At 38.1% G+C, this 14,613-nt stretch overlaps 1 protein-coding gene across 1 annotated transcript in view; it reads left to right on the top strand.

Annotated features, from left to right (window-relative positions):
• The window catches only part of LOC104398282 (chromosome unknown open reading frame, human C7orf72), a 27,562-nt gene extending 16,958 nt beyond the window's left edge, over positions 1–10,604 (top strand). The window contains 3 exon segments of the mRNA XM_010008367.1: positions 7,193–7,260; positions 7,263–7,299; positions 10,481–10,604. Of these exon segments, the coding sequence (XP_010006669.1) occupies positions 7,193–7,260; positions 7,263–7,299; positions 10,481–10,604 (229 nt within the window).
• Positions 10,605–14,613: the final 4,009 nt, after the last annotated feature.

Here is a 14,613-nt window from a genome sequence, read left to right on the forward strand (position 1 = left end):
ACCTCACCAGACTGTTGTGACCTCTCAAATATGATGGACAGAGGCTTAGCAATTGCATCCGCCAGCTCCCTCAGGACCCGTGGGTGAATCCCATCAGGTGCCATAGATGTATGTACCTTCAGGTTCTTTAGATGGTCATGAACCTGCTCTACACCCACAGTGTGGGATAATTCACTCTCCTAGTCCCTACTTTCACCTGTTGAGGCCTTTGTGTTGAGGCTGGAGCACTTGCCAGAGAAGACTGAAGCAAAGAAGTCATTGAGGACCTCAGCCTTCTCAATATCCTGTGTTGCTACCTTGCCCGTTTCCTTCACGAGAGGGCCTGCAGTCTCCTTGGATGTCCTTTTCTCCCCAACATAGCTGAAGAAGCTTTCCCTATTGTTCTTAACATCACTAGCAAGATTTATTTCTATCAGTTATTTGGCTTTCCTCACCTGATCCCTAGCTGCTCAGACAACCTCTCTGTAATCCTCCCAGGATACCTTCCCAAGCTTCCACCCCCTGTATGCTTCCTTCTTCAGTTTGAGCTTTTCTAGGAGCTGCTTACTCAGCCATGCCAGCCTTCTGGAGTTTCTACTTGACTTCCTCTTAGTTGGGATGCATTGCTCTTGGGCCTGGAGAACGTGATCCTTAAATATCAGCCAGCTTTCATGGGCCCCTCTATCCTCCAGGATGTTATCCCAAAACACTCTCTTGAGCAGATCCCTGAAGAGACTGAAATCTGCATTTCTGAAGTCAAGGGTAGTCAGCTTGCTGTGAGCCCTCCTTGCTGCCCTAAGGATCTTGAACTCCACCATTTCGTGGTCACTACAACCTAAGCTGCCCTTGAGCTTAACATCCCTCACCAGCCCTTCCTTGTTGGTGAGGACAAGGTCCAGCACAGCACCTCTCCGTGTTGGTTCCTCGATTACTTGGCAAAGGAAGTTATCATCCTTGCACTCTCGGAACCTCCTGGATTGTTTCCATTTAGCAGAGCTGTTCTTCCAACAGATATCAGGGTGGTTGAAGTCTCCCATGAGGACCATGGCTTGTGAATGTGAAGCTGCTCCTTTCTGTCTATATAGTGTCTCATCTATATTATTCTCCTGCTCAGGTAAACTGTAGCAAACCCCCACCATGATGTCCCCTTGGCCTTTCTTCCCCTTAATTTTAACCCATAAGCTCTCTGTTGGCTCCTCATCTGTCCCCAGGGAGAGCTCCATGCACTCCAGCTGGTCTTTGACACAGAGGGCAACACCCCCATCCTGTTTCCCTGTCTGTCCTTCTTAAAGAGTTTGTAACCCTTTCTTTTGCTTTCTTTTTAATTCTTTTTTCAAAGCCATAAATTTTAAATTCCATTGAAATAAATGAGATAAAGGCATCTGCTTAGAAAGATTTCCTGAATAGGGATAGTATTGAGTATCTGTTTATGTATTTTGCAGAACTGAGACCTCTGTGATATGTTTTAGAAGGCTTTGGAGTCTGAATCGATACTGTCTATTTCCTTGGTTATTTTTCCTTTGTTTCTTACTGATTTGATTATCAATTATTTTCTTTTAATATGTATCAATTTGTGGAAGTTGAATACTGCATTTGGTTTTATATGTCACCTAGCTAACCATATTCTAGGTAGGGAAGCAACTGGGAGCTAAGAAGTATATTTTTGCAGCCAGCCAGAATTTCAAAAACAGCTCTGCAATCAGAGATTAAAACAAGAATTCTGAAAGAGCTCACATTCTGGGTGCATGTTGATTGCTAAGCTGTGAAAATCTGGCCACAAACACCACAATGAAGCTTTTAGGTGCTGAGCACTTCTAAAAATCTGATCCCCTGCTTGTAACTGCTGTTCCAACCCAAATGGATATTGAGACAGGAGGATGGTCTGAATTCTGAGGAAACAATGTATTTTCCAGCTTCCTTGGGCAGGTTATACAGGGGAGGAAACTTTGCAGTGCAGCTGCAGTGACTTCCAGTAAGGCTCAGACTGCTCAATTCTCTGGGCACTTTTGAAAAACTCCATGTTATTAATAAGTGAAAATAAGTAATGACCCGAATCACTCTTTCTTGTTATTAACAACTACTTTGAAAAAAAAATAAAAATCTTTCTTATTCAGAAGTGCATTTTGAACCTAATCATTTGGAAAGCCATACAGAAACTAGTTTTCCTGCATGATATAGATTCACAACATAACTATCTGCTGTTCTCATTTCTTAATCACCTTGATAGTATGTAACTTTATATGATACTCCTCCACTCCTAGTCACCAGCTTTTTCCTTTTCTGACCTCCTCCCCAATCAGCTGCTGAAACAAGGTTATGCTCTATGTGGTATTTTAGTTCTGCAGGTGTTTTAAGGGTCAATGGAAAAAAAGCCTCCCACGCTGGTAATGGGGATTTCCTCTGTAGCATTCATGGGCAGGGCACTGGTAAATGCTCAGTCTGACAGACACAAGTAACTCTCCTCCTTGGCATTGTTAGAACTTCCTTACACCCTCAGTCAGTTAGCTGAACTTAGTGTGGACTTAATAGTGTAGCACATTTAGTGCATTCCAGCTTACACAGCAGCAGTTCATATCAATCAAGTGTTGTATTTGCCTCATTTTTTGCTCTTTTGCATGCCTTTTGTGTTACAGCACAGCAACTTCCTGATTTCTTACTGTGGTACTTACTGCAGCCTACCTCTTCAAATTCGACAAAGGAATTAGGACTGAGATTATGTTTTCTTGTTCCACATTAAAAGTCTCTGCCTCCAGAATTAAGTAAAAATCTGTGAAACATTAGTGTTTTAAAACTTGCTAGTAGTAATTCATCAGCTTTCAACACTCAGTAGATGGCAGTGCTTACACAATACATGCACATTCTAACAAAGTGGTTTTTACTTAGCAGCAGTTTAGAAGCATCAGCTAATTAAATGCCATAAGGTAGATTATAATACTAGTTTTTGAAAGATGGAGACTGAGGAGGCTGAATTGACTTGTCCAAGGCAACAGTTGTCTGTCAGAGAGAGGATCAAAATCCATTTCTGGAAGCCGTTGATTGAAATGGGAACTTAACACATATAGTTTCTAAGAAGAACAAGTCCGAAGTGTTTCAAGTCCTGCACTTCTTCACAAAGCTATTCCTTGAAACTACCCATTATTCCTGGTTTTTCAAGCACATTGGGCAAAATGCTACTATCACATCAGTATATCTGTAGTGACTTCAGTCATATGTCTTCAGTGGAGTCTGCTTCCAACTGACTGTGTGCATGCATCCCTTATCATTTCAAGTTACCACAGAAACCTCACAGGCCACAATTAGCTAAGGACAGGGCCCTCTGCTTCCTTGCACCTTGCGTAGTCATTTTCATGGGCTGCCTAATAGCTTTCCCACACTGAATCTTTTCTTCAGAAACTGACAGTTTGTCTGCCATGTCTTCCTTTTTAGTGATTTTTTCAGTTTGAGTAATTCGGGGAGTGAGGGTGGGGGATGCTGGAATATCCTACTTTGATATTTTCCAAATGAGATTTTATTGCTAGTTTGAAATGCTTTCTTGTTTCTGAAAAATATTGCCCCTGACTAAAAAGAGGGATTGAAAAACTTGAAAGCAGAATAAGACTGCTTGAAATTATAGAAACAAAATGCTCCAGTTCTATATGATTCAGAATATTTCTGAGGAATGGCCATTTTGATGGTTATATCCTTTTAGAAACCCAAAATCTATTTGTAATACCCATTTCCTGTCCTGCTTTGATGGTTGAAGGAGAAGGGTATGAACTGCAACCTCAAATGCTGAATTAAAAAATCCTGTTGATCCCATTCTTTGCTTTGCAAACCATTGTTTGTCTTCACAGGTTCTCTCAGGTACGTTCTTTCCCATTGCAAGAGACTGAATGTATTGAGCTTTCTGACATAGGATTACATCTGACGTGTTTCTACCCGAGGTTATTCTCCTTGGCAAATAGGATCATGGCGTAAAAGAAAGGCCACAAATGTGTCACACATCAGTTTTCCTGGAAGGGAAGCTTGAGGTGGATGCCAGTTGCAAGTCTTATGTACTGTGACTGAGACCTGAGAGGCTTGTTTTATAATTGCAGTAACCAGAGGCGCTAGTTAATGACTTAATCTGGTGGTTTGGTTCTGTGAGATTTATAAAACAATGTTTCTGAGAAAGAGTAAAATGTTAGGAACTCTTTGCTTATAAGTGTAAGGTAAGAATCTACTGGATTGTTTTCACTAGACAGATTTTTTGCACAGAAAACTTGGACAGCTCAGTTGCTCAAGCTGAAGTGCTACATCCAAGATTTTCAAGAAATACACATTAGTTCGAGGAATCTGGATTTTGCTCTGATAAAAACAGCTTGCAATGGATTTATATGGCAAACCTGTGCATCCAATGCCCTGGAGACACCCAGAGTATCACTTCCAGCTCTTGCTTCAGAACAATATGGGTCTTCCACAGGTCCTGTGCTACAGGGATTTATCTCAGATATCTTAAGGTAGCTCTCAAATAGCTCTAAATACCAGTATGGGTGTCCAGCTGAAGTCCACACTGTTTTTTCCTGAACAGTACCAGGAAATAAAAATCTTCAAAGACATCCTGAGGTAGACCTATGAAACAGAGGAACCCAAAGCAGAGACACTCAGAATCACTACATTCCACCTGAAAAATCTTACAGCTTGCACAGATTCAACTGTCACCATGGTATGTTTCTTTTGTTGAGACTAAGAGCTGCTACCATGATAACAAGGAAGTGGATGAACAAGAGAGATGTCATGGTTACAGAAAGAAAGCTTGATGACGACAGCAAAACCGCAGAGGAGTTTTGTATGTTGCCCAGTGGTAGCCTGGCACTTAGTTTTTTTCTTTGGCAGCAACAGTCTGGTTTAGCAGTTCATTAGAGAAAACACGCAGAGGTAGACAGCACGATCCAAAATCAAAATACCAAAGGGGTATTTTTTTAACCTCAATTTCATCTGCTTTATCACATACATAACCACAGCACATTTTTGCATCTTCTTTGCAGTCTCCCAGGAGAGCAGCTGCTTTACTGTGATGTAAGGTTTCTTACTATCCTGGTGTTTTTAGCTTCTCTCTGCCCATCTCTCTTCTATTTCAGAACTACATCCTTGCTACTTGTTACGAAATTACCAACTTCTGTCAACCCATTCTAACAGTCTGGAAGAAACCTTCAGCTTAGGTCACCTCTCAGGCTTGATTTTTTAATAACAGTTGACCATTTGTGGTGGTTTTTCTTCTGGTTTCACAAGCTTTGAAGATCAGAAGATTTTTTTATCAATCAGATGCCTCACAGTGCATAATGTATTTTAGTATCTACATAGTTGTATAGTTATTACGTGAGTGGAATCTCTGCATATGCAGATGAAGTTTTCTACACAGAGTTGCTTCATCTGCACATACCTTGACAATTTTCTACTTCAACATGAAAAAGCAAATTTGTCTGAAAGCCATTTTTTCCAGTTATGAAAATATGTTCTATGTCTGTATTATATATTCAGGCATACTTGTTTCCCCTGCATGGCTACTATCAAGACAGACAGCAGACTTGTTACTCGTTCAGCCAGCTACTAGACTATTCCCTATAGGTAACAGCTTCCCAAGTCCTAAAAAGTTGATGCACTGATTCTACAAAGCCATCTTCTCTGGATGGTCATGTGTCTTATAGCCCAGGGAATAAAGCACTGTGTGAATGTCTGGGTTAGTGCAAGGCTATTCCAAAATGAGGCAAAGAACTAGATGGTCTTTCTGCTAACTGTGGGTACAAAGACTGCAATATATACCTCAAATGTTCCTGTGGCAAGTATAGCTCACTCATAGTCCTTTGTTATAACTGTTGTAGGTAGCTACAGCATTTTGTCACTACTTCTGCTATTCTGGTTAGGAATTTCAGAGGCAAATTTCCTACTACACAAGTCAGCGAATTTTCTGATGAAGCACATCTCATTTACATCTGACTTTGCATCCTGTGCTGAACTTACTTGCAGAGAAGTAACTGATCAACTGTACTGAAACTAATAGTTCTGTACACTTCATAAGTAAAGGAACTGTTTATTTTTACCCAGAGTACAGGGGAACCAAAACATATCTTGGAGATTATTTTAAAGGAGCACGTTTATCATTCATGCAGTCTGAAGACCCACAAAAGACTAGTGCAGGTTTACAATCTAAAGTATTTAGTTGTTTCAGTGGATAAAACAGCTTGTCACAAGCTATGTGTATGGCCAGTCTGGATATATGTATAATTCAACAGTGTCCTATTTTGTGCTGTCAATACAGAATGGGACTGGTGATACCTTTCAAATAAGTTTGCACTGCAAATAAGCTGTTGTATTGGAGATTTAAATTGTTTTATTTTTAATCTTTGTGTATTATCCCATTGAACTAATATTAGTACCCTCATTTGTTTTTCTTTAATTTTGTCTGTCTCTCCTTCATCTTAATTTTCCGTCAATTGCTATAAAAATTTTCTGTTGTGCTCTCTCAGATAAGTAGAGGTCTTTCCTCTGTCTCTCTAAGGAAATTCCTTTTTTAGTTTCACATTAAAACTTAGCATCAGAATTAACAAAAGGCATTAGTTTTTGAAGATGTGACACAGTCTCTCAGTTCACTGGAGTACTCAAGCTGGAATTTCACTTGATATTTCTTAAGCATTAATAATACGTATACAGGTAAATACATTCTTAATAAATTCTAGAGGAAATTTAGACAACTTTAGAATCATTTAGGAAATAATTTGTGGCTTATGCCATGGGGAATCACACTTGTTGGCCCTGCTACCTGAATTCTGTGTTTGAAGCTGGAACCTAAATACAAGCTAAATCTGTATCGCAATTTAAAATAAGATTTTCCTTGAAACCCCCTGGACCTAGTTTGAGATTAAATGTGGCTTGTCATCAGGAATATCATACAAATATTCAACATAAACGACTAAAAAAAAAAAGTCACTAAAGAACTTACTTTTGTCAAATCTAACCAAAGATTTGGGGTCAGATCATCAGCTAGATCATCAAAAAGTTGTTATACTGACCTTAAAGAAGCTAAGCCAGTTCATAAATTCAAGGACTACTCATTATATTATGAAGAGTTTTTACCTTGCTTATCTTTGATGAACACTAGCTATTTTAGATCTGGTCTGAAATTGTATTTCAAGCCTACAGTCATTTAATGTACTTTTTGTCCCCCCCCACCCCTCTTTGCCTTCTTTTCCTTTAGCTCTCCAAATATCCCTGGATACACTGGCAAGGTTCATTGGTTAGCAACCCACCCGGCAAATTCTAATTTTCATCAACAAACCCATCAGTAATTGCACAAACGCATGGGTAAGTATGAGGTATATTTCTCAGCTTGTTCAGAAACATTACAGGGAAGAGCCTAATTGCATTTATTTAGTTAAAGAACGAAGAACATGTTCAACAATTAGGAGCAATAACAACAATAACAATTAGCATGACATTCCATTGGCTTAAAAAATACGGAACAGTTGGGGTTGGATCCCACCATACTATTATCATGCTAATCTGAAATGCTTTTGATGTTTTAGAGTTTTTCTGGAACGTTGTAAGGTAAGGATTGGGAAGGTAACTTAACACTGAGGTAAATCATTATTTCTAAATGTGGATATTTCTACACTGAGAATTATATTTTTTTCCAGCTACGCTCTCTAAGTACTGGCTTACATGACCTTTTTTTTTTTTTAATTGATTGATCTGTGTGAGTTTGGAAAGAGTTCCGTGAATGTCAAAGTTAAAAATTCCCAGAAGAAGAACGTGTGATGTTGTGTTTCCAAAGTGGTATTGGCAGACTTAAGAAATGGGTATTTGCTCTACAAAAATAGTTGTTTAAAATGGGTGGGGTTGCTTAAAAGGCAATGAGAGACAAAATCATGCCAAGCATGATGCAGCCCAGGACCCTGGGACTCTGAAATCATCATATCCCCACAACATTGTTGTGGCTACCATATGAAGCGTGTTAATAATCTTTAGTTACTCTTGCTCTTCTATACAGGGCTTGTTAAGACTACGGACCACTTTAAGTCTTTAGGTGTCTAATTCTTGTTGGTTTCAAAAGAGGTGAACACCTCACAACTGCTGAAAAGCTGTTTTCCTTTTTTAGTACAAAGAGCTTCTGACAGTGGCAAAGAACCAATCTAACCTTTCCGCCAGTAGCTTCAGAATAGCTTAAAAACAATTTATTTCCCCTCTCTCCTTTATGATTTTCTGCTTTATACCCTGATTTCTTTATATTCATAATGATCTAGGGCAAAGCTGAATTCAGAACAGCCTGATGCAATACCAACTTGTAAATGTCAAAGATAAATAAAAAGGGAAATACATCTTAGCAAAGATCATCAACAGACTTCCAGATTTCAAGAGCATTGTGATCTAAGAAAGGAAAACACATCTGTTACTTCCTTTTACTTTCTACAGGTGTTACAGTTGGTGTAGTTCATAGTGAATTAAGTTTCTTAGTTTTTAATGGATAGCAAGAACAAGGTTCTTACTCTGTGCTAATAGAGACTTTCCAGACCAGGATGGAATCCCCTGACTTTTTTGAAGAATGGTGTGCAGTAAACCAATACCCAGACCTTGTAGATCATGTCTTACCACCCTTTTTCTGTGCTGAGTGGTATGCTCCCCTGCAGGCAAAATTACAACAGTCCTGTATTACTTTATCTAGGGCTACTTCTGTAACCCCAGAGTTTACTGACTTAAGATGGAATATCATAGTCCTCTATGAAACTGCTATGTAAAACTATAAGGAATGCTGGGAATCTCTTCCCAACATTAGTTAGTGATGCCCACAAAAGAGAGATGTTTAACATTCGATTCCTTTCCTTTGTAAAATAAATTATAAAAGTCCTGCTTATTTCAGTGGTCACAGGTCATGCTAGACTGTAGTGGAGAGGTGAAGAGAGGAGAGGTTCATTTTGGTATTTGGGGTCAGACTACCCCAATTCACCTCCACATGCTTTTCATGTTGGATGTGATCTTATTCTTGCTGTTTTCAAAGTGGTGACCTCTTTTTTTCTTTCTTTGATCATTCTCAAGCCATGACTGTAATAATGTCTCAGAAAGTAGGAAGTGATTGCCTGTGGTGAATGTTTTTGTATCTGCTTTATTTGACATGTCTACAATATAAGGTCAGTCTCCTGAAGACAATTATGGGTATCAGAAGGAGTCTCTTGTATACTGTTAACATGGTCTAATAAATGTTCCTGTCAAAAGTATCAGCAGTATCCGATAGACCAGGCAGCAGGCAACCACTTCTGCACTGTATTTTTATCACAGAGAGCTTCCATGGTATGAGGGGCAAAAGCCTTCATACCTCTTCTAAGCATTCTAAATACAGCAGGATTGTATAGGGTATAGAACAAAAGAAATACAGTTTCTTCATCTTCAAATAGAAATACTATTTTTATATATCAGGTTTTATTGATGTGTTTTTATTGTATTTTGATTTTCAGGTGATCCCAAGGTGAAAAACAAAGTCCTTTAGTGCAATTAAACTCTGGCAGCATTGTTCAGCTTTTGCATAGGAAGAAAGGTTTTATATGTTGGTTTGTGTTTTGGTTTGTGTTTAAATTAATTGTCCCTTGCTACCCAGAAAACAGAAATCCATTTCCACTATGAGTTGTATGGAAATGTGTTTGCCTTGCCATTATAGTTCATAAGATAGTGCTTAATTTAGTTTGATTTTAGAGAGACAGATTGCACCTTTTCAGCAAGTTGCTTTGAAGATTTCAAAAGGGATATTTAGGTCAGAAGAAAATATTTTATGTTTGGAGAACGAATGAACATAAGATTCTATGGTCAGTTATGTGTCAGCCCTGCTTTTGATTAAGTGTTTTGCAGCAGAGGGGCTTCACAAACTTAGGTTGTAGGTGTAAGATTATGTGTAGTGCTTCTATCTGTAAAAGGTTAGAAGAATATCAGAAATTTAGCATAAATTGTTCCCCTCCACAGAGTCCTCAGCATATTTTCTGATCCCCATCTGAGTATACTTTTCCACAAGGACTAGTCATCTCAAGCAGGCATGTCATGGTGGCAGCATGTGTTTTTCTAGACTCGAAAGCCAAACCTCCAGCATCAGCAGAGTTAGCTCTCCATGCACCACAGGGCTTGACGTGCTTGAATGCATTCAGCATGCTCACAGCAGTTCTCCACAATGTGTGGGTTAGTTTTGCAACTAGTTAGCTGAAGCAACTGTGTGTGTCCAAGAAAGGCTGAAAAGAGGCAAGAGTCAGAACATACCCTTCTTACAGCTGCTGTAGGGGTTTGTCTTTCAACACATTACATATATCCAGAAAGTAAGATTTAATACTCACAGGAAGATTTGTCACCACTGCTCTAATGGTCTTATAAAATTTAATACTATGGAATATTGCAGATTATTAATACTCTCTGAGGCCAATGGCTATAACTTTATTAACAATGCAGTGAGAGGGAAGAAGTGCAAACACATTTTAAAAGTCTTCCTTTCTCTGTCTTTTTGTGACTACAGATACATAGCAAAAGATGGGAGCTTGTCGCAGTATAATCGCCAGAGACATTTTTCTGAAATGGTGACTCTAAATAGTATTCAGAATTCTTTCAACAAGAGAGAACAAGAAACTATTACAGTTTAGAAAGTGTCAATCCTTTTTTACCTGTGTAATTGAGAGCTTCAGTGTCTGACAGTGAGGAGGAAGGAAATGTGTGAAGATGTGTGGATGTTTTAAATACGGAACAAAAATAAAATAACATAGAAGTGGGTGTTTGTGGTACTCCTTATTACATTATGTTCATATTTATGACTTACTAGAGTTGACAGTTAAAACCATATTAAAAACAAGAGGAGTCATAAGTCAAAGACTTGAAACTGGTTCTCTATACTGGGTTGTATTAACTAAGATAGAAAATTATGCTGTAGCTGTTCCATCCATTGACATAAACATTTTGTGTGTGTGTATATATATACATAGATACATATGCAGACACACATATGTAAATGCATTATTAACTGAGAAATAATGGCAGAGCAGCAGCCCTTTCCAGCAGCTGTCCTAAGAGTGCCTGGCAAAGATGGTTAAATGTCACAGAGTGAGATTCTAGCCTTTGCCTGTGCTGGCTCTGTGTGTAGTAGTGAATAAAAGGACCAGGTTATGTTCTCTGGTTTGGAGGCTAATTAAGACTCTGCAGCTTGCACCCATGCTTCAATTCTCTATGCTTAAACTGAAAGCAGTTAAATAAGGGTGATAGAGGGCTAGTACTTAAACCTTTGTCTTGGCACTGTTTTATTTTATGACAGTGTGGACATCACAGGGAAGTTGCATCCCTGAGAAAGAGACAACCAAACACGAATCTCTATTTAAAGGAGTTCTACTGTACTCCAGGGGCCAAAGCAGTTCAAATAGTTTATTCCAATTTGTACAGCGTAGCAGCTTGCTCAGAAGTTTTTGTCCTAAGGTCTCTGTTGAGTTGTATTATCCAAATTATCTATATTGCTGCTCTATTATTTCTCCTGCTTGCTTTTCTCCAGTAGGTTTTTTAGGTACATATGTGTGTAACATGCTTACAAGAAATAGCCTTCCCCTATGCAGGTAAAGGCTTTCTGTGCTTTAAAATGCACCAATGGTGAAAGGTTTTTTAAGAGCAAACTGAAGATTCATTAGAAACATGCGAAGGTAGGGAACAGAAACCACAGAGCCAGAAGACAGCAAATCCTCAGAAAGAAATAACATCCCTCAACAAAGGGATTAGATGCTCAGCAACAATGATCTGAATTGAACATCCAAATCCCTGTTGCTGATGTGCAAATCTCAGGCATACAGGGTATACAAGCTCCTTAGGAATGTGAGATGACAGCTAAGCAAGACAACCACTGGCACTAAGGGATACCATTTCTCCTGATTGTAGAATATTGTTTATCTTGAAGTGGAGCAGAAATATTCCAGTTCTTGAAATGTCTGAACTAACAGACTTTTAGCTGTCTGTATTTGCACCATGAAAAAAACAATGATAATCTGATTTTAAGAGATTGTCTCATCCAATCAGTTTCTCTGTGTATATTAAATTAGAATTTACATGTACATGTGTAAAATTAATGCCTACATGCAGGTATAGAAGGGATGCAACCTGCCATTGCCTTTTGTATTTGTCTATTTTGGAACTACACATGTATACAAGTCAATGAATATTTTAGATCAAAACAGTCTCTTTTGCAAATATGGTTTATTATGTCCCATTGAATTATTATGTACTACATTGCAATAGATTGCCCAGGGCGGTGGTGGAGTCACCATCTCTGGAGGCATTTGAATGGCATGTGGACCTGGTGCTTAGGGACATGGTTTAGTGGTGAGCTGTTAGGTCTAAGGCTGGACTGGATGATCTTGGAGGTCTCTTCCAGCCACAGACTGGCATATTTGTTACTGGTTACAGAGGCTATGTTTTTATAAGCTAGAGAAGGATTCCAGTTAAATCTTTCAGAGCCCCGACTCTGCAGTGCAGAGAGAGTGATCTGCCTTTGGGTAAGAATGTAGGAACTGTCTTTGTGCTGTGCAATGCAGTTTCATAGGCTGTATCTGTAAGAAACTTAAATTCCATTCAAACTACCAGATGAAAACATATTAAATTTTAAACCAGCAGGTGGGCTGAGAACATTGACTGCAAAGACAGATGCCATCGCTTGAGTAAGTTTAGATTGGATGCTTTTAAAAACATTTTGTGCATTGCATAATTAAAGCATAATCATCTAAGAAGATGGGAGCTATCTTTAAAACGGGGCAAGTTCTTAGCAGGATAACTCAGCATTGTTTGCTTTGATTTTACAGACTGGTTAAAAGCCAGAATCTCTTAATCTAATGAGTGAAAGCTGTGTATTAGAAATCCTCTAGATAAATCAAAATGGAAAAAAAAAAAAAATATATTTACACTTCTTTATACTGCTAGATCAAGCTGAGGAAATTTGTAAAAAACCCCAATAAACCCACAAACAAACAAACAGTGGGGAAGAAAGTATTTTTTTAAGTCAGTTTCTACTTACTTTCAGTTTCTCTGAAAACTTGAACAAAGAGCAGCAAGCTCATGGGCTTAACAAGCAAATGAAAGGGAAGTGCTTGTATCCAAACTAGAAAGACCCTCATTTAACTTAAAATAAACTAAAACAACAAAAAGCATGTTTTCAAACTTTTTCACCTTAAGAAGCTCTTATGATTTTGACTAATTATATTTTGATCCTGAAATCATAAGATAGTATTCCTTGAAACCTCACAGAGGGAATATTTCATGTATTGAAAGAGAAAAACTTACCAAAAATAGTTACGTGATACATTCAATACAAGGCCTATTCATATTTCTGCTGGCTGCAATTGCATTGCTCTTGGTAGTAAAGACAGAAAAGGACTCTTGCCATCATGTCCATCTTATAAATATCACCACTTGATACCTTTCTAGATTCACGTTATTCACAATACTTATTATTGCTATTTTAAAATATTCTGACTCTTCGAAACTCTCCTAAAGAGAAACAACGAAATCTCCTAGAATATCATGTCACTTCATACTGAGCCACATGGTATAAAGTATATGGTATAAAGTACATGAAAGAAGGTTGCTGTTAAAGAATCTCAGTTTTGCCTCCAGTTGGAAACCAGTGAACAAATACTTCAGTTCGTGGGACAACTTCTGCTTTCCTCTGTTAAACGCCTTGCTGAATCATAGATGTTCTTAATCTATACACAGTGTTCATAAAGCAGTCAAATTTCAAGTCACTAAAAATCTTTTTTGGATCTGTTCCTTTGAGTTATGGCATCAACACCGAGATTAACAGGAACAGAGTTGGCTTCCGGTGTGTAGTAAAACCACTGAAAAACAATGCTGCTGAGAGAGAAATGGTTTCCTGGGTAAAATGTAGTTGGTTTTCCTTCCACAGTCTAGCCTTCTAAAACAGTGCATTTACACTATGCAAGAAGTCACTACATTTGCAGCTTGTTTTGCACAATTACTCTTTATAACCAATGGGCTTTGGAAGTTAAGTGCTTTAAAGTTATTTTGTGTGAAGTAGTTGTTAGCATAGTGACCGTGCTTTAAGTATGGTCACTTGAGTGTAAATATATATGTCTTAAATTATACTATTTCTTTCTAAGTATCTCTAAATAGTATCTATATTTTTTTGGTATGCATAGCTACTAAACCCCTTCAAATGCATTTCAAATGCATTTTTGCATTACATCAAATGGATTGATCATAAAGAAACATTTTGATATGGAAAAATAGGCTACAACAGAATAATTATCACAACTCTAGCTAAAGTTCATATTTTTTTAGACTAGATTCTTTTCCCTATTGCTCCTTTCAGAAATAGGCATTTTTAAAAATTGGTTTCCTTTGGTTTGTTTGTTATTTTATTCCTAATGCTTCTCATCTGCCATCTACTAAAGGTCATAGAAATATTAATGTACTTCCAAAGCAAGAGGACCAAAAAGCTTTGCTTTCAACATAGCTTAGAGTATGGGGATGCAAATTGCAAAAACTCAGTGGCCTGTATCTTCTCACAGAATTATTTAGTAATGAATATACCAAGTGAAAGAGAAATGTCTGTTGGGTAAACAATACACATAAACAACTTCATGGTAGGAAAATAAAATAATATAA

This window comes from Chaetura pelagica, unplaced genomic scaffold, assembly GCF_000747805.2.
Source record: "Chaetura pelagica isolate M959 unplaced genomic scaffold, ChaPel_1.0 scaffold71, whole genome shotgun sequence".
Classification (NCBI taxonomy): domain Eukaryota; kingdom Metazoa; phylum Chordata; class Aves; order Apodiformes; family Apodidae; genus Chaetura; species Chaetura pelagica.